This window comes from Molossus molossus, unplaced genomic scaffold (assembly GCF_014108415.1).
Source record: "Molossus molossus isolate mMolMol1 unplaced genomic scaffold, mMolMol1.p scaffold_m16_p_7, whole genome shotgun sequence".
NCBI lineage: Eukaryota > Metazoa > Chordata > Mammalia > Chiroptera > Molossidae > Molossus > Molossus molossus.
In genome coordinates this window covers 79,509,653-79,528,395 of record NW_023425401.1, presented here as the reverse complement: position 1 = coordinate 79,528,395, position 18,743 = coordinate 79,509,653, and the positions used below count along the sequence as shown (strand labels likewise).

Sequence of the window (18,743 nt, the reverse complement as noted above, 5' to 3'; positions counted from 1 at the left end):
GTCTACTTTCACTTTCTTATAACTTTAATCTACACCACTCCTCAAATAAGTTTTCTTATACAAAAATCTGATTTTCTATTTTCCTGTTTAAAGTTTTTAAAATAACTCTACCTTATAACATAGATAAAATCCAGTTCCTTTGCATGTTATTAAAGTTCCTTAAAGTTATATCCATCCTTTTTCTTACTACTTTCCCATAATTGTGCTTTAGTAATATCTTGGTGACCTCCTACTCTCATACTTTTGCATCTGCTTTTCTCTTCATCCAGAATTCCTTCTCTTCCTTACCTTTATTACCTTCTCTTCCTTCCAAATTTATTATAAAGCTCCAGACTCAGTTCAAGTTATCATCTCTATGAAGCACTATTAATTTCTTATTCTCATTATACTAAGTTCATTGTTTCTGTATTTTAGCTGTCTCAACTATAAACTTAGGTTAACAACATCTACCTTAAAGGAGTTGTTAGGAGGCATTAAAAGAATAATAAATGTAAAATAACTAGTGCAGTGCCTTTAGATAGTAGATACTCAAAATCGGTACTTTACTATTTCTTCATATGACTGTGAATAACGATGTTATAATTGTATAATTGCCTCTCATTCTGTACTTGGAGATCCTCAAGATTGGAAATTTGGTTTACTTTGTATATTTAGTATCTGTTTCAGTTACTGATACTTATTAGCTATTCTATAAATCCAGTTTAGGGAATCTAATACATGTTATGACTAGACACAATGTAGCCCAGTAGAATGAACTAAATGGCTTGCATGAGTGATTCCTGTTTGTTTTCTCTCTTTAGTGGCGATGAATTCCTCAACTTTCTTCTGAAATTAAACAAACAATGTGGCCATTTAATAACAGCTGTGCAGAATATCATTGCTGAGTTGCCTGTAAATTCTCACAAGGTATTCTACAAAAGTTGTTAAGTGAAGAAAAGTATGAATGCTGAAGAACATTCCAGATAAGTTATTGATAATTCAGTAAACAGCAGTGATTTAGTAAAATTGTATTTTTCTTCTACAAAATCATATAAGGTCTAAATAAGTAAATATGTTTAATATTACTCCTTTACATTATAATTAATTGAAAAACTGTGTTCTAGACCTCAAGAAAGCAAAAACGAGTCAGACTAAAAATTAAACTGATCAGTCTATTCAACTTGCCATTTGTTCTTAAGGAAATTTAACTGTTTAAAATGTAAAGTGACAGGAGACCCAAATGGAAGTTAAAACAAAACAGTGTGTTGAGTGTTATTATAAACAATATCAATATAAGGTTTTTTAAATGGAGAAAATTTTCTATTATTTTTAAAGTCATTTTTTATTTTTCAATATAGTATATATATATATATATATATATATATATATATATATATTATATTAGTTTCAGGTGTACACCTCAGTGATTAAACATTACAGAACTTACTAAGTAATCATCCTGATAAATCTTACACCCATCTGACACCATGCAAAGTTTCTAGAATAGTATTGACTATATTCCTTATGTTGTATTTTACATCCCCATGACTATTCTATAACAACCCATTTGTACTTCATAATCCCTTCACCTTTGTCATCCAATCCCCAACACCCTTCCATCTAGCAATAATCAAAATGTTCTCTGTATCTGTGAGTCTGTTACTGTTCTGCTTGTTCATTTATTTTGATTTTTAGATTCAACTGTTAATAGATGTATTTGTTGCCATTGTATTGTTTTTATTTTTTTTATTCTCAGTGTAATTTTATCTTTTTAATTTATTTTATTGTTGAGAATACTACAGATCTCCCCTCTTTTTCCTCTTTGCCATCCTCCATTCAGCTCCCACCCCAACCCAAGCCTTCATCACACTGTTGTCTATGTGTATGTCCTATGCATATATGCATGTAAATTCTTTGGTTACTGTCTTCTAGCTCCCCTGCTCCCTGTTGCCCCTTTTCCCTCTGAGATCTGTCAGTCTGTTCCATGTCTCTGGACTTATTTTTTCATTAGTTTATTTTATTCATTAGATTCCACATGTAAGTGAGATTATGCGATAATTGCCTTTCCCTGACTGGCTTATTTCACTTAGCATAATAAACTCTAGATCTACACAGATAATTAAATAATGCTGCTATGAACATAGGGGTGCATATATTCTTTCTGATTGGTGTTTCGGCATTATTAGGATATATTTTTAGAAATGGGATCACTGGATCAAATGGCACTTCCATTTCTAATTTTTTGAGGAACTTCATACTATTTTCCAGAGTAGGTGCACCAGTCTGCATACCCAGCAACAGTGTACTAGGGTTCCCTTTACTCCACATCCTAGTCAGCACTTGTTCATTGATTTATTGGTGGTTGCCAGTCTGGCAGGTGTGAGGTGATACCTCATTGTAGTTTTAATTAACATCTCTCTGATGATTTAGTGATGTTGAGCATTCTTCATGTCCCTCGATCATCTCTGTGTCTGTTTGGAGAAGTGTCTATTCAGATCCTCTGGCCATTTTTTAATTGAACTGTTTGTCTTCTTGATGTTGAGTTGTATAAGTTCTTTGTATATTTTGGAAGTTAACCCCTTATCAGATACAAATGTTCACTTTTCATTTTGAGGATGGTTTCTTTGATTGTGCAGAAGCTTTTGAATTGGATGTTGTCTCATTGATTAATTTTTCCTTTGTGTCTCTTGCCCTAGGAGATGTATCAGAGAAAAGTTCTGCTACATGAGATGTCTGAGATTTTACTGCCTATGTTTTCTTCTAGGATTTTTATGGTGTCAAGATTTAATTTAAGTCTTTTATCCATTTTGAGTTTATTCTTGTGTATAGTATAAATTGGTGGTCTAGTTTTATTTTTTTTAATTTTGCATGTACCTTTCCAATTTTCCCAGCACCATTTATTGGACAGATTGTCTTTACTCCACAATATTCTCTTGCCTCCTTTGTCAAATATTAATTGACCACAATGGCTTGAGTCGATTTCTGTGTTCTGTGTTCTGTTCTGTTTATCTATATGCCTATTCTTGTGCCAGTACCAGGGTGTTTCCATTACAGTGGCTTTGTAATATAGTTTGATATCTGGTATTGTGATTCCTCCAACTGTGTTCTTCTTTCTCAAGATTGCTGAGGCTTTGGGGGTCTTTTTTGGTTCCATATAAATTTTTTGCATATTTGTTCTAGATCTGTGAAATATGCAGATGGTATTTTAACAGGGATTGTGTTGAATCTATAGATTGCTTTGGGTAGAATGGACATTTTAATGAAGTTAATTATTCCAATCCATGAAGATGGTATATACTTTCACTTGTTTGTATCTTCCTTTTTTCAATGCCCTGTAGTTTTCCAAGTACAGGTCTTTTACCTCCTTGTTTAAGTTTATTCCTAGGTACCTTACTTTCTTGTTGTTGCAGTGGTAAATGGGATTTTTTTTCTTTTTTTAGTTTCTCTTTCTGAGAGTTAATTATTGGCGTATAAAAATGGCATTGATTTTTGGGTGTCAATATTGTACCCTGCTATTTTGCCGAATTCATTTATTAAATCTAGTCGTTTCCGGGTGGAGTCTTTAGAGTTTACTGTGTATGATATCATGTCATCTGTGAATTATTGTTTTACTTCATCCTTTTGAATATGGATGCCTTTTATTTTTTCTTCATATCTGATCATTGTGGCTAGGACTCCCAGTACTATGTTGAGTAAGAGTGGTTGTCTTGGCCAGTGTGGCTCAGTGGTTATCATTTTGGCCTAGGTCCCAAAGGGTTGTGTGTTTGAGTCCTAGTCAAGGTCATATATCTAGCTGCAGCTTTAATTTTCAGCCTCCATTGGGATGCTTACAGGAAGGAACCAATTGATGTGCCTTTCTCTATGCCCGCCCCTGCTTTTTTTCAATCCCTCCCCGCGCCCCCCCCCCCCCCCCGCTTTCCTTCTCTCTCTTTCCCTCCTTCCACTCCCTCTAAAAATCAATAGAAAAAAATATCTTCAGGTAAGGATTAATTTTTTGAGGAAACTCCATACTGGTTTCCATAGTGGTTATACCAGTCTGCATTCCCACCAGCAGTATACTAGGGTTCCCTTTTCTCCACATCCTAGCCGGCACTTATTGTTTGTTGATTTTATGATAATAGCCATTTTTTTTGCTCATTTTTTATGCTGTTGACTGTTAGTTTTCATATATGGCCTTTAATATGTTGCGGTATGTTTCCTCTATTCTCACTTTTGATAGTTTTTATCATACATGGGTGTTGGATTATTTTTTTAATGCTTTCTCTGTGTCTATTGATATGATCATGTGATTTTTATCCTTCATATTTTTATGCAATATATCACATTTATGGATTTGCAAATATTGCAGCAGTCTGGCATCCCCGGAACAAATCCTACTTGGTCAAGGCATATATTTTTGATGTATTGCTGCATCCAATTTGCTAATATTTTGTTGAGAATTTTTGTTGAGTATCTATGTTCATCAGGGACATTGGCCTGTAATATTCTTTCTTTGAAGTGTCTTTTACTGGTTTAGGAAATAGGATAATGCTAGCTTAGTAAAGAGAGTTGGGAAGTCTTCCCTCCTCTTGAATATTTGGAATATTTTGAGGGGGGTAGGTGTTATTTCTTCTTTGAATATTTGGTAAAACTCACCTGTAAATCTGTTGGGTCCAGGACTTTTGTTTGCTGGCATTTATTTTAATTACTGCTTCAATTTCATTCATTATTGGCCTATCCAGGTTTTCGATTCCTCCTGATTGAATTTTGGAAGATTGTGTATTTCCAGGAATTTGTGCATTTCACCCAGGTTGTCCAGTTTGTTGGCATATAGATATTCATAGTATTTTCTTATAATCCTTTATATTTGTATCAGTTGTTACTTGGCTCTTTTATTTCTGATTTTATTTGTTTGGTCCTCTGTCTTTGTTTCGTGATGAGTCTGGCTAAAGGTTCATCAGTCTTGTGTATCTTTTCGAGAAACCATCTCTTGGTTTTATTGATCTCTTGAATTGTTGTTTGAGTCTTTATGTCTTTTATTTCCACTCTTACCTTTATTTTTTCCTTCATTCTGCTTTCTCTGGGCTTTTCTTGTTCTCTTTTTATTTCTTTTAGTTGTAGGGTTAGATAATTTATTTAAGCTTTTTCATGTCTTGAGGTAGTGCTATAATGCTATTAATTTCCCTCTCAGGACTGCTTTCACTGTGTCTCATAGATTTTGAGTTATTGTGTGTTCATTTTCATTTTTTTCCAAGAAGTTTTTATTTCTTCCTTGATATCATTGGTAACCCATAAAAAAGAACCCAACAACAGCAAGAAAAACTACTAAAGAGCCCTGTATGGCTGAATTGGTTGAGTGTTGTCCATGATCCAAAAAGTCATCTGTTTGATTCTTGGTCAGGGCATATGTCTGGTTTGGGGGCTTGATCACCAGTAGGAGGCATGCAGGAGGCAGCTGATTGGTGTTTCTCTCTCATATTGATGTTCCTCTCCCTCTCTATTCCTCTTTCTCTAAAATCAATACTAACATAATTCAAATAAAGAAAAACCCACAAAAGAAAGAATTAGGAAAGAGAAAAGATCACAAGAATAGTGAATAGAAAAGAAGGAAATAAAATAATAACAATAATAATAATAATATAAAAAGAATACTAAGGAGAAAAAAATTCTGAAAGGGAAGAAGGGAGAAGAAATATGAATAGAGTAGGAAAAGGAAAATGGTAAAAAAAAGAAAAGAGAAAACAAATTATGAAAAGGTAAAAAGGAGAGAGAGAACGTGAAGGATAAGAAAATATAGAGTAAGAAAAAGGAGGAGATAATTAAGAAATATGACCCTGATCGATTTTCTCAGTGGTTTAGAGCATCAGCCCACAGACCAAAGGGTCATGGGTTCAATTACTGGTCAACCTGGGTTGCAGATTCAATTCTGGCCCCAGTCTGGGTCGTGTGAGAGGCAGCCAATTCATGTGTCTCTCTCACATTGATGTTTCTCTCTCTCTACCTCCCTCCCTCCTTCCACTCTCGCTAAAAGTCAGTGGAAAAATATTCTTGGGAGAGGATTAGCCAAAAAATAAATTTAAAAAAAGAGATAAAAGAAACGAGAGAAAAGAGAAAAATAATAACAATAATAATATACCAAAGCAATAAAAATGAAAATAATGAAAAAATAAAAATGAACACCAAAGAAAAAACAGGTGAAGTTCATCATGGCAAATATTAGTACCTGCTAGTATTTCCTTTGGATTCTGCTCTTATGTTATCTGAGGCTGTTTTGTATGCTGATTTGGGGCCTCTCTGGATGTACTTTTGTGCTATGCAATGTTGGAAGCTGTCCAAGTTTGGCTGTCCCTGCCCTGTTTGAAACTTCAAAGCGATCCACAGCTTGTGGCCGTCTCCACTGGGCTTGGCTGCCCACAGGAGGGCCCAAGCTGAGCTCCCAGGCTGCTTTCTTTTTTTTTTTTTTCCTCACCTGAGGACATTTTTCCATTTTTTGTTCAGGTAGAGTGGGAGGGAGAGAGAGGAACAGAGAGAGAGAGAAACATCGATGTGAAAGGAACACATCGAGTGGCTGCCACCCACACAACCGACCAGGGCCTAGGTCAAACTGCAACCGAGGTACGCGCCCTTAGCGGGAACCGAACCCGGGTCTCTCAGGACCGCAGGCCGACGCTCTAACCGCTGAGCCAAACCGGCCAGGGCCCAGCCTGCTTTCTTAACAACACAGGACCCTGGGTGGGCCAGCAAATGTTTGCACTTCAGGCAAGATGGTGAATATGTACTCAGACTATTTTCCTTTCCTTGGTCAGGCAGTGTCCCTCTTATTTAGGCCAGTAGGATTTACTGGAAGCTAGGAGTTTCTGTCAGTTCTCCTGTGAAAGGGAAATGCCAGCCAGGTTCCCTAGAATGTGGAGAGAATGCCCCCTCCCCAAAGCCAGCCATTGATGCTCCCTGAGACTACTGCCCCTGAGACTGTTGCCTCCTCAGCAGGGGTCCAGATGCAAGGTGGGGTGTGCTAGATACTAGATGGTGGGGTGAGTGGGATTCTTTAGGGTGGGCAAGCTGTATCCCAGGAAGGCAGGGTATTTGCCTTTCCCCAGGCTTCTGCTTGTGCCTCTTAGGAAAAATGGCTGTTGTGATATCAAGGGCAGGGGGAGATGACTCAGCCCAGGTATCCCAGCATCTGCCTCTGTCTGTTCTCAGGTGATTCCAGTCCACACTGCCCTGCCTATGTCAAAACCTAGTGTCTGAGAGTGAAAATCCTGTGCACCAGCCCTTTAAAAAATAGCAGCTTTGGCCAGTATCGCTGATGAATATAGATGCCAAAATCCTTAACAAAATATTAGCAAATTGGATCTAGCAATACATTAAAAAAATTTTCACCATAACCAAGTGGGATTCATCCCAGGGATGCAAGGCTTGTACAACATTCACAAATCAATAAATATGATACACCACGTAAAAAAAATGAAAGATAAAAACCACACGATCATATCAATTGATACTGAAAAAGCACTTGACAAAATCCAGCACCCATTTCTGATAAAAATGCTCAGCAATGTGGGAATAGAGGGATTATATCTCGAAATAATAAAGGCCATGTATGAAAAACCTACAGCCAACATCATACTCAATTGGAAAAAACTAATTGCATTTTCCTTAAGAACAGGAACAAGACAGAGATGTCCACTTTCTCCACTCTTATTTAACATGGTACTGCAAGTCTTAACCACAGGAATTAGACAAGAAGGAAAAAGGAAAATTGGAAAGGAGTAAGTGAAATTGTCATTATTCACACATGACATGATATTGTGCATAGAAAACCCTAAAAACTCTATCAAAAATTTACTAGATGTAATCAGTGAATTTGGCAAAGTATCAGGATAGCATCCAGATATTGATGGCATTCTTATACAACAACAATGAACACTCAGAAAGGGAAATAAAAAATATTTCCATTCACCATTGCAACAAAAAATAACATAGAATACCTAGGAATAAACTTTACCAAGGAGGTAAAAGACCTGTTCTCAGAAAACTACAGAACATTGAAAAAAGAAATAGAGGAGGATATTAAAAAATAGAAATATATACCATGTTCATGGATTGGAAAAATCAACATCATTAAAATGTCCATACTACCCAAAGCAATCTACAGTTTCAGCGTAATCTCTATTAAAGCACCAATGGCATGTTTCACAGATCTAGAACAAATACTCCAGAAGTTTATATGGAACCATAAAAGACCCCGAATAACCACAGCTATCTTGAAAGAACAAAATGGAAGGGATCTCAATACCAAATAATCAAGTTATACTACAAAACCATTATATTCAAAACAGCCTAGTACTGGCACAAGAACAGGCATGTAGATAAATGGAACAGAACAGAGAACCAAGGTATCAATCTAAGACAGTATGCACAATTAATATTTGAAAAAGTGGGCAGGAAAATACAATGGAGAAAAGACAGCTTCTTCAATAAATGATGTTGGGAAAATTGGACAAATATATGCAAAAGAATGAAACGAGACCACCAATTTATACCATGCACAAGAAGAAACTCAATATGGATAAAAGACTTAAATGTAACCTGTGAAACCATAAAAATATTAGAAGAAAATTTAGGCAAAAAAATCTCAGACATTATAGGTAGCTGAATTTTCACTAATACATCGCCTAGGGCAAGAGAAACAAAGGAAAAAATAAATAAATGGGACTATATCAAACTAAAAGGCTTCTGCAAGGCAAAAGAAATGAGCATCAAAATGGAAAGGGAACTCACTCTCTGGGAGAACATATTTGCCAACAATACATCAGACAAGGGGTTAATATCCAAAGTATATAGATTACTCATACAATTCAACAATTCAACAAAAGGTTGACAAACAATCCAGTGAAAAAATGGGCAGAGGACCTGAATTGACACCTCTCCAAACAGGACATACAAATTACTAAGAGACATATGGAAAAATGCTCAACATCTCCAATCATCAGAGAGATGCAAATTAAAATGACTATGAGATATCACCTCACAGCTGCTAGAATGGCAACCATCAACAAATCCTCAAACAGAAAATTCTGGCAAGGATGTGGAGAAAAGCACACTGCTTGTGGGGTGCAGACTGGTGCAGCCACTATGGAATACAACATGGTGTTTCCTCAAAAAATTACAAATGCAACTGCCACTTGATCCAGTGATCCCACTTCTTGGAATATATCGTAAGCCTGAAACACCAATCCAGAAGAATATATGCACCCCTATGTTCAGAGCAGTGCTATTTACAATAGCTAAGATCTGGAAACAGCTCAAGTGCCCATCAGTAGATGAGTGGCTAAAAAAAGCTGTGGTACATTTACACAATGGAATACTATGCAGCTGTAAGAAAGAAAGATCTCTTACCCTTTGAGACGACATGGAGGGACCTGGAGAGTATTATAAGCCAAATAAGCCAGTCAGAGAAAGACAAGTACCACATGATCTCACTTATTTGTGGAACATAATGAAGAAAATAAGCTGTCAATCAAAAGAGATCCAGAATCTTGGAAGTAGGAAACAGACTGACAAACCTCAGAGGTATAGGGGGTGGGAAGTTTGGAAAGAGATAAACCAAAAAACTTATATGCATATTTGCACAACCAGTTGACAAGGACATTAGGCTGGGAAGGGAGGAAGGGAGTGAGAGTGGGGAGGGAGGGAGTCAGTGGGGAAAAAGGGGGGACATGTGTAATACTTTCAACAATAAACAAAATTTAAAAAATAAAAATAGCAGCTTTGTCTCTGTGCAGCTCAGTTCCCTGGCTAATGGAAGCCCTGCTGCTGGTTGCCATGTGAGTGGCTGTTTCTGGCTCTGGCTGTCCGGGTTGGGGAGCCCTGCCTGAGGTCCAGGCCTCTCTCCTTTCTGGGGGAACCTTTCTCACCTTTGGCCCACCACTCCTGGGATCTGGGCCAGTGCCTCTTGTGTCCCCACCCTTCATACTGTCTCAAGTGATTTCTGCCCTTCCTTGTTAAAAATTTTCTCTTTAGCCCTGGCAGGTTTGGCTCAGCGGTTAAAGCATCAGCCCACGGACCAATGAGTCATGGGTTTGATTCCAGTTAAGGACATGTAACCTTGGTTGCTGTTCATCCCTGGCCTTGGTGAGGTAGTGCAAGAGACAACCAGTCGATGTGGCTCTATAACAATGTTTCTCTCTGTTTCTCTCCCTCCCTCCCTCCCTCCCACTCCATCTGATGATAAATAGAAAAATATCCTCAGGTGAGGAATTAAAAAAAAAAAAATTCTCTTCAGCCAGTCTTCAGCTGGTATTTCAGGGTGAATATTCGCCAGTTTATTGTTAATTCCAGTTACATTCTGGGAGGAGGTAGGAGAAAGATCCACCTATCCCTCTGCCATCTTCCAATCTTCTCTCAGTACCTATTCATATTTTTTTATCTTTTCTTTTTCTTCTTCTTGTTAAAGAAGACACTTTAACATCTCATGTAATACTGGTTTGGTAGTGATGGATTCGTTTAGCCTTTTCTTGTCTGGGAAGTTCTTTATCAGTCCTTCAATTCTAAATTATAGCTTTACTGGGTAGAGCAATCTTGGTTGTGCCTTGCTTTTTATCACTTTGAATTTTTCTTGCCAATCCCTTCTGGCCTGCAAGGTGCCTATTGAGAAATCAGCTGACATTCTTATGATAGCTCCCTTGCAGGTAACTAACTTCTCTTTTGCTACTTTTAAGATTCTCTCTTTGTGTTTAAACTTTTACTTTTTAATTATGGTGTGTCTTGGTGTGGACCTATTCAGGTTCATTTTGTTTGGGACTCTGTGCTTTCTGGACTTGTATGTTTATATCCTTCACCAGGTAACGGAAGTTTTCTGTCATTATTTTTTCAAATCAGTTTTCAATTTCTTTCGCTATCTCTTCTCCTTTCAGCAACCCCATGATGCGAATGTTAGTACAGTAAACCCTTGAGTTTGTGGACCTCAATTTAATGGACTTTGGCTTTAACTGTCAAAATTTCAGGTTCATTATATGCATTTATGCATGAACAATGGACATGGACAACAAAGCTGGGGACAGGGCGGGGAGAGATGAGGAGGGGCGACTCAGTGGGGGGAAAAGGAGAAACATCTAACAAAATTTAATTAGTGAAATAAAAAAAAATTTCTGGTTCATATGTCATGTGAAAATTATCACCCTGTTAACTTAAAAATTATTTTAACCAGGATTTGCTTATAATTAAAATAACAGGTAATTTTTTCTTTATAATTCACTGTTATTTCTAACAAATTTTAGCAAATAGGCTATATGTTGGGAAAAAACACTAGTAATTTCACTGGCTTAAATACATATTACATATCTACAACTATAGTCTAGATATTTAAATCCAAGAATCATCGCTCATAAACAATATTGGTGAGTGATTAGGTTGTGATCACACCGTGCGTGGTAACTGGTTCTGTTGTTGCATAGCATGACTTTGTGCAGCATTTTTTACATGTGCAACCAATGTTCCAATGTGTGCTGAGCCATACCCCAGCCATGTACATTTGTTTACTCATGGTGACTGGTAAATACACCCATTTATTGGACTTATTCAGTATAAATTTAAAATTACTGTAATACATATAGATAACATGTTTGTGAAATTAAATTTTTTATACATACTTAATTGATTTGTCAATTTTTTAACATGCATTTGGAAAATTTACTTAATTATATAACGGACTTTCATCTTTAATGGACACCCCCTTGCCTGAATTAGTCCATTATATTGAGGTTTTACTGTATGCTTTAAGTTTTCTCAGAAGCTCCTTACACTATCTTCCTTTTTTGGATTCTCTTTTTTTTTTCCTGTTCTGATTGGGTGTGTGTTTTTTTTCCTTATATTCCAAATCACTGCTTTGATTCTCAGCTTCATCTATTACTCTACTGTTGATTCCCCGTAAATTAGTATTCCTCTTAATTACTGCATCCTTCATTTCTGAATGGTACTTTTTTATGCTGTTGAAGCTCTAAGTTCATTGAGCATCCTTATCACAAGTGTTTTGAACTCAGCGCCTAGTAGAGTGCTTGTCTCCATTTTGTTTAGTTCTTTTTCTCGAGTTTTGTTGTGTTCTTTCATTTGGGACATGTTTCTTTGTCTCCTCATTTTGGCAGCTTCCCTGTGTTTGTTTTTATGTATTAGATAGAGCTGCTATGTCTCCCAGGCTTGGTAGAGTGGCCTAAAATAGTAGGTGTTCTGTAGGATCCAGTGGCACAGCATCCTTAGTCACCCAAGCTGGGTACTTGAGGTGTGCTCCCTGCATGGGCTGTGTACCCTCCTCTTATAGTTGAACCCTGATTACTGTTGATACATCAATGGGAGGGGTTTACCTCCAGGCTGATCAGCTGCAAGGACTGGTCGTGACCTCTGGCCACTGACCTCTGACCCCCATAGAGGATCAGCTGTGTTGGGGCCCACTCCACAGAGCAGGACTTATTTCAGAGGGGTTCTGGTGCCCATCGGGTGCACTCCTTGAGAGTGTTGCTTGTGGAGGTGGTTGAATGGTGGTGCTTTGACATGGTCTGAAGCTGTCTACTGGGTGTATTGGCTCTGGGGCCTCCCTGAAGGTGCAGGCCAAGGTCAGTTGCTGCCTGTGTTCTACCCAGGGCCATCTGTCTTGAGCTACAAAGCAGTCAGCAATTGGATACTTCTTGTGCTGGACTTAGAGTTGTCCAGGAGAGGCCAAACTGTGAACCAAGGCCAGCAATGGCTAGTGCCAGGCCTGGGGCCACTTAGTGAGATGTATCGGACTTACTAAGGCCAGATGTTGCTTTCTTGATAGATTTTAGGAAAATCTGAAGCATGAGCCAAGATGGGTCATTCCTATGGAAAAGCCACTGGATACAGCTTGGGAGGGCCCCAAACATTGGGTGGGGCAGGTTCTCAGGGAATTACCAGGGTGGGGCAAACAGGTGAGGCAGGTTGATGAAGTATCAGATATGGTGAGGGTAGGCTCATCAAAGGAACAATGGCCTTTGCCAGCAATTCTGTCTGGGATAAAGCTGCTCCACCCCTAATTCTGGCCCTGATGCTAGAGAGTTCATTTCTCCGTGTATGTCTCTGGTGCCTTTCAAGCTGCTGCCCCAGTGCTGGAGCTTAGAGAGGATGAGTCTCAGTCTATGTATGGATCCTTTGAAGAGAAACTGCCTGATGCTCTGGCCAATTTGGTTCAGCGGTTAGAGCGTCAGCCCATGGACCAAAGGGTCACAGGTTTGATTCCCAGTCAAGGGCACATACCTGGGTTTCAGGTTCAATCCCCAGCCCTGGTCAGGGTTGTGCGGGAGGTAACCAATCAATATGTCTCTTTCTTTCTATCCCTTCCTCTCTAATACTGTCTAAAAATGAACGGAAAAATATTCTTGGGTGAGGATTAACAAAAAAATAATAATAATAAAGGAACTGCCTGGGACTACAACCACCCTCTAATATTCCTCAGCATCAATCCCAGCTGTTTTGTTTTAATTTTTTATCTATTGATTTGAGAGAGAAAGAGAAACATCAATTTGTTGTTTCACTTATTTTGTGCATTCATTGGTTGATTCTTGTAAGTGCCCTGACCAGGGATTGACCCACAACTTTGCCATGTCGGGATAATGCTCTAACCAACTGAGCTACCCTGCCAGGGCCCCTGCTGGTTTTATAGCCAGAAGTTAAGGGGATTTCTCTTCCTGGCATAGGAACCCTGAGCTGGGGGCCTGATGTGGGGCTGGGACCCCTTGCTCCTCAATAGGGACCTCTGCAGCCAAGATATCTTTCCCAATTTTTTTCTGCCACACCTGAGTGTGGGTCCCACACATTCCTCATCTCTGCCCCTCCTACCAGTCGCCATGTGGCTTCTTCTTTAATTTCTTAGTTGTAGAACTTCCATTTATCCATATTTCAGGCAGTTCTGAATGTTGGTTGTTCTACAGTTTAGTTGTAATTTTGATGTGGTTGTGGGAGGAGGCTGGAAATTTCAAATAGAGAAAATGTAAGTGACCCATAAAAGCAAATGTATTTTGTAGAGTTTTTCATGTGATTTGGCTTTAGCTATTTGTATAGTGAAAAAAAGTTTAATGTACTTGTTTTCCTGTAATTTTTTTATGTCACTAATATGGGAATTGTGTCATTCTTCAAACTTTCATGAATTTACTTTTTACCATAAATACTAGTATTAGTCCCCATAAAGTTATGTATACTAAATGTATTTAGTAAATTCATTCAGGAAACTTGATTTGACTAGTTATATAATTGCTGACTTCTTTTTGGTGCTAGGATTTATCCTGAAGAAAAATACTTTTCAGTTAAATAAGTTAATGTTGTATAATTTTTGTGGATATAAAGTTGTGAAAGTTGTTTTCTATTCTTAAAACACAACTTTTTAAAATATTAACAGATTGTCCTTGAATGGGCTTCTCCTCGGAATTTTACTTCAGTTTGTGAAGAACTGGTTAGCAGTGTTGAAGATTTGAGTGAAGAGGTCTGCAAACTAAAAGACTTAATTCAGAAGGTATATATTTAACATAAAAATGGGAGAAATAATTTGCAGCATAGTATGTTAGACAATGAAGTAATTCTGAGAAGAGCAACTTAAGCTCCCACTAACCATTTGGAAAGAAGACAGTTTCCAAGGGAAGAAGTATACATAGGAAATAAACTCTGTTGCTCATCAATGAAATGCATACTAAAAAAAACAATGATACATATTTTTATCTTTTAAATTAGCAGGGATAAGTGTATTACTCTACCCATTTCTGGTTAGAGTTCACCAAACTGATAGTCTCATGTGAGACAGGTGTCACAATGCCTTTCAGAAACAGTTTGGCAACATGTGCTAAGAACCATAAAAATATTTGTATATTTTAGTAGTTTAATGATTCCAAAATTTTGTGTACCATGAGTGTCCTATAGTAGCAGGATGATTAAGCAAATTATGGTACACTTATTTATTATAATGATATACAGCCAGTCAAGAAATAATGAAAATCAAATATCAGCTTGTTAAAAGATACAAAGTAATATTTGTAAGTTTCAATCATATGCAAATATTCAGATAAAAAATTACCAAAATGAAAGCTGTGTTCATGAGGTAGGATTATGGATAAAATATTCTACTTTTTAGACTTTCTGTATCTTTTATAATTTAACATTTTTTAAAAAGTATGGGGTTTTTTTGTTGTTATTCCTGTTTCTATACTCACATAGAAGTATATATTTGGATTCAAAGATAGGTAATTTTTATGCCTTTCATAAAATAGGCTGTAACAAATCTAAGCTGTTGAATTGGTAACTCTTGAAAATAGTTAATAAAGGAAAACACTTTCATCTGACTAAAGAACTCAATTCTGAGTTTTGTTTTGTTTTTCAATTTTTTTTTCTTTATTGATTTTAGAAAGAGAGGGAGGGAGAGGGAGAGAGAGATAGAAATATCAATGAGAGAGACCTTCAATTGGCTGCTTCCTGCATGCCCCTCACTGGGGATTTGGCCCACAACATGGGCATGTGCCATGACTGGGAATCAAACTGGTGACCTCTTGGTGCATGGTCGATGCTCAGCCACTGAGCTACACTTCTGAGTTCTTTAAGTCTATTTAATAAATATATTTTTATAGTTGTAAAGTTTTCGTAAATATATATGAACATTAGATTATCCATTAAGTTTTTATAGCATCAGCCCTTAAATTATTTAATATTTTTATTATTTTAATTTTAAAAAGTTTTTCTCAACATAAATTTCAAGTAATTTGTCATTCTACTTATTAACATTTACTCAAAAGGAATCTTTTTAAAAAGTGAGCAAAATTGTGAAACAAATTCTATAAAAATTGGAAAATAAGATATTTTAAATGGAGCTAATAAGCAAAATATTTCAAAATTCATATGGAATATAACTCTATTCCAGAGAAAGAGGCAGCATAGAAGTTGTATTATCTCTCACAGGTATTCATTCATCAAACATAAGAATGCCTTCTGTAAGTCAGGCAAATTGTGCTACACAGGCTAGAGAGAATCTGATTTACGGAAAACATGAAAATTATAGAACTGTTCATCTTCACTACCTGCATCATCTAGAAGAATTGAAGTAAAATGGTATAGGTTTTACTTAGTATGCTGTTTTTCATGGAAATCCAAGGGAAATTGGGAAGGATTTATGTAAAAATATTTCCTGCAAAGCACCATTAGTGTGGGAAATTCCCTAAGATATCTTTGCTTCAGATTGATAATTATTTGGTTTCTTCAAGATGAAATAAAAACATTTTGGGGGTGGGGGTGGAATATTGAGATGACATTAGAGAGACATGATTTTTCTTAAAGGAATGAAATTAAGAAACACTGCTTTAGGGGTGTCTTTGATTCTGAAACAAATAATCAAATCAGGTATTTATTTTAATAATATGTACAATAAACAGAAATTTCAGCTTTCTTTAGCTAAATGGAAGACCTTTTTTTCTGTGACCTTCTTTAGGTAAAGAGGACTAGCCTTGAAAACACATTATGAGGACTAGCCTTGAAAACTCATTTACTGTTTTATAATAATAGGAGATACAGTTCTTTGGGCAGAAAGTATTAATTTTGGAGCAAGCTAGTGCATTGGTTTTTCTGAATTAATCTTAAACAAGTAGTAATCACCATAGTGAAATTTGATTTAAAGAACTATGAGGGCTTCCAAATTTGGGAATATCATGCATGTTTAGCTTATTATATTTCAAAGTTTACCAGTAATAACTGAAAGGAATTTTTTTAAAAGAACCATATGAGTTATCATAAGTATATGGAGGTAACAAAGAGAGAGGATGAGAGAGATCAAGACTGGACTTTAGTACCACATCACTCTCTTTCAAACCAACATACTGACAGGCTCCTGTCAGAAAGGGTCATTCTAAGTAATTGGTTAATAAAAGGAATGACTCAGGATTCAGTAAATGGAGCATCAGTGTCAGAAAGGAATCTGTTACTGAATGAAGCCATTTGGAAGTTAGACCAAGAATACAATATTAATGAGATTGGCACTGAAGTCTGTTTCTACTATAAATTTAAAATTAATTTTTCAGGCTATTTAAATTACTTGCTCTATAGATTTTAGAAATAGTTATTCTTGCTAATGATGGAAGTATTTGTCACCACTCCAACACAGGATGCTTCTAGTAAATATCACTCTATAAATGTGCCTGATTGTTTTTATCTTTCAAGGATCTTTTGGTTTCTGTTCATTCTCCCTCTTCTACCCCTCACCCAACAACTGTCCTCTTCTCTTCTCTTCTCTTCTCTTCTCTTCTCTTCTCTTCTCTTCTCTTCTCTTCTCTTCTCTTCTCTTCTCTTCTCTTCTCTTCTCTTCTCTTCTTTTCTCTTCTCTTCTCCTCTTTTCTCTCGCTCTCGCTCTCACACACACACACACACACACACACGCAAACACGTGATTTGGGGGACCTTTAGCAAGAATGGTCTGTGTATAGACATTGAGAAACTGACTGGGTCATGTATTTTCACTGCAGAAAAGTACTAGAAGAACTACTTTGGTTTTTATTGACATTTGTTCCTCAATTATATTTAAGTAAAGGATTAAAACTCTAGCATTAGCATCAAATCTTACAACTTTTGTTAAATTTTACATATTGTAGGTATGTTATAGGAATGGTTAACTTTTTTGTAAGAAATCAATTTATATTTAATATAGAAGGAAAAAAATTACAGTGTTTTTTTTTTGTTTTTGTTTTTTTTGGTAAAAATAGAAACTTCAACATTGAAGTTCCTTTATCTCATGACATAAAAGCATGATTAAAATATAATAACTCTGAGAGCATTTATTTTTAATGTGAAACTAATGATTTACTATAATGGGATCCTGATGAAATAAAGACTATTTAAAGACATATGTGGTCACTTAAAATATTGCATAAGAACCTTGCACTGGCTACATCTAAATTATGTATTAACATGGATATATTATGATATTTATTTTTTAAATCAAATATATTTTTATTTGTAGTGTACTGTACATTAATTCATTTTTTTCCCATACAAAATATTAGTTGCAAAATGAAAGAGAAAATGATCCAGCTCACATACCATTAATAGAAGAAGTATCTACATGGAATAGTAAAATTTTGAAGAGGACAGCTATTACAGTATGCGGATTTGGATTTCTTCTTTTCATTTGCAAACTAACTTTCCAGAGAAAATAATTCTAGTATATATTTTGAGTAATATATGTATATTTAAATTACCTTAAAATATTACTTTTAACCATTTGTGGCCCAATATAACTACATTCTTTGCCAATACTCCACAAGAGAAATTATGATAGCATAGAGCAGGAAGTTTTTCTTTAGAAAGTGGTTTGTCATTTTGAGTTAAAATATAATTTGTTATATTTTATGTTATATTTGATCAAGCAGTAAGTTATAAGTGATTCTTAAGTTTGATTTTGTAAATCACATTCAAAATAAAAGTTTCTTCTGATACTTCACATTGTAAAAAGTGTGTTTATTTGTCACAACAAATCTTGCAAAATCTGTAATATTCACTAATGGCTTTCTTTTAGTCCTTTTCCCTCTCATTATTACATAATAAAGACTTTCTTATTTAATTTTGCAGTTATGTAATATTATTAGGAAGTTATCTAATTATGAAAGTACTCCAGAGAATTTAAAGGATAAAGATAAAATGTAAAAATTAAAAATCTAGGGAAAATATTTTAAATCTAAAGTAAAAAAAAAAAAAAATGTATTGTACTTGGGAACATATGACATGTATTGTGTGTGACATTTTTGAGGATG

General features: G+C 36.1%; 1 protein-coding gene across 1 annotated transcript in view; it reads left to right on the top strand.

Moving 5' to 3' along the window:
- Positions 1-18,149, top strand: part of ASZ1 (ankyrin repeat, SAM and basic leucine zipper domain containing 1) — a 120,555-nt gene extending 102,406 nt beyond the window's left edge. Inside the window, exons 11-13 of the mRNA XM_036247196.1 lie at positions 801-906; positions 14,363-14,476; positions 17,997-18,149. Coding sequence (XP_036103089.1) covers positions 801-906; positions 14,363-14,476; positions 17,997-18,149 — 373 coding nt within the window. The remainder of the gene's footprint in view (positions 1-800; positions 907-14,362; positions 14,477-17,996) is intronic.
- The last annotated feature ends 594 nt before the right edge of the window (positions 18,150-18,743 follow it).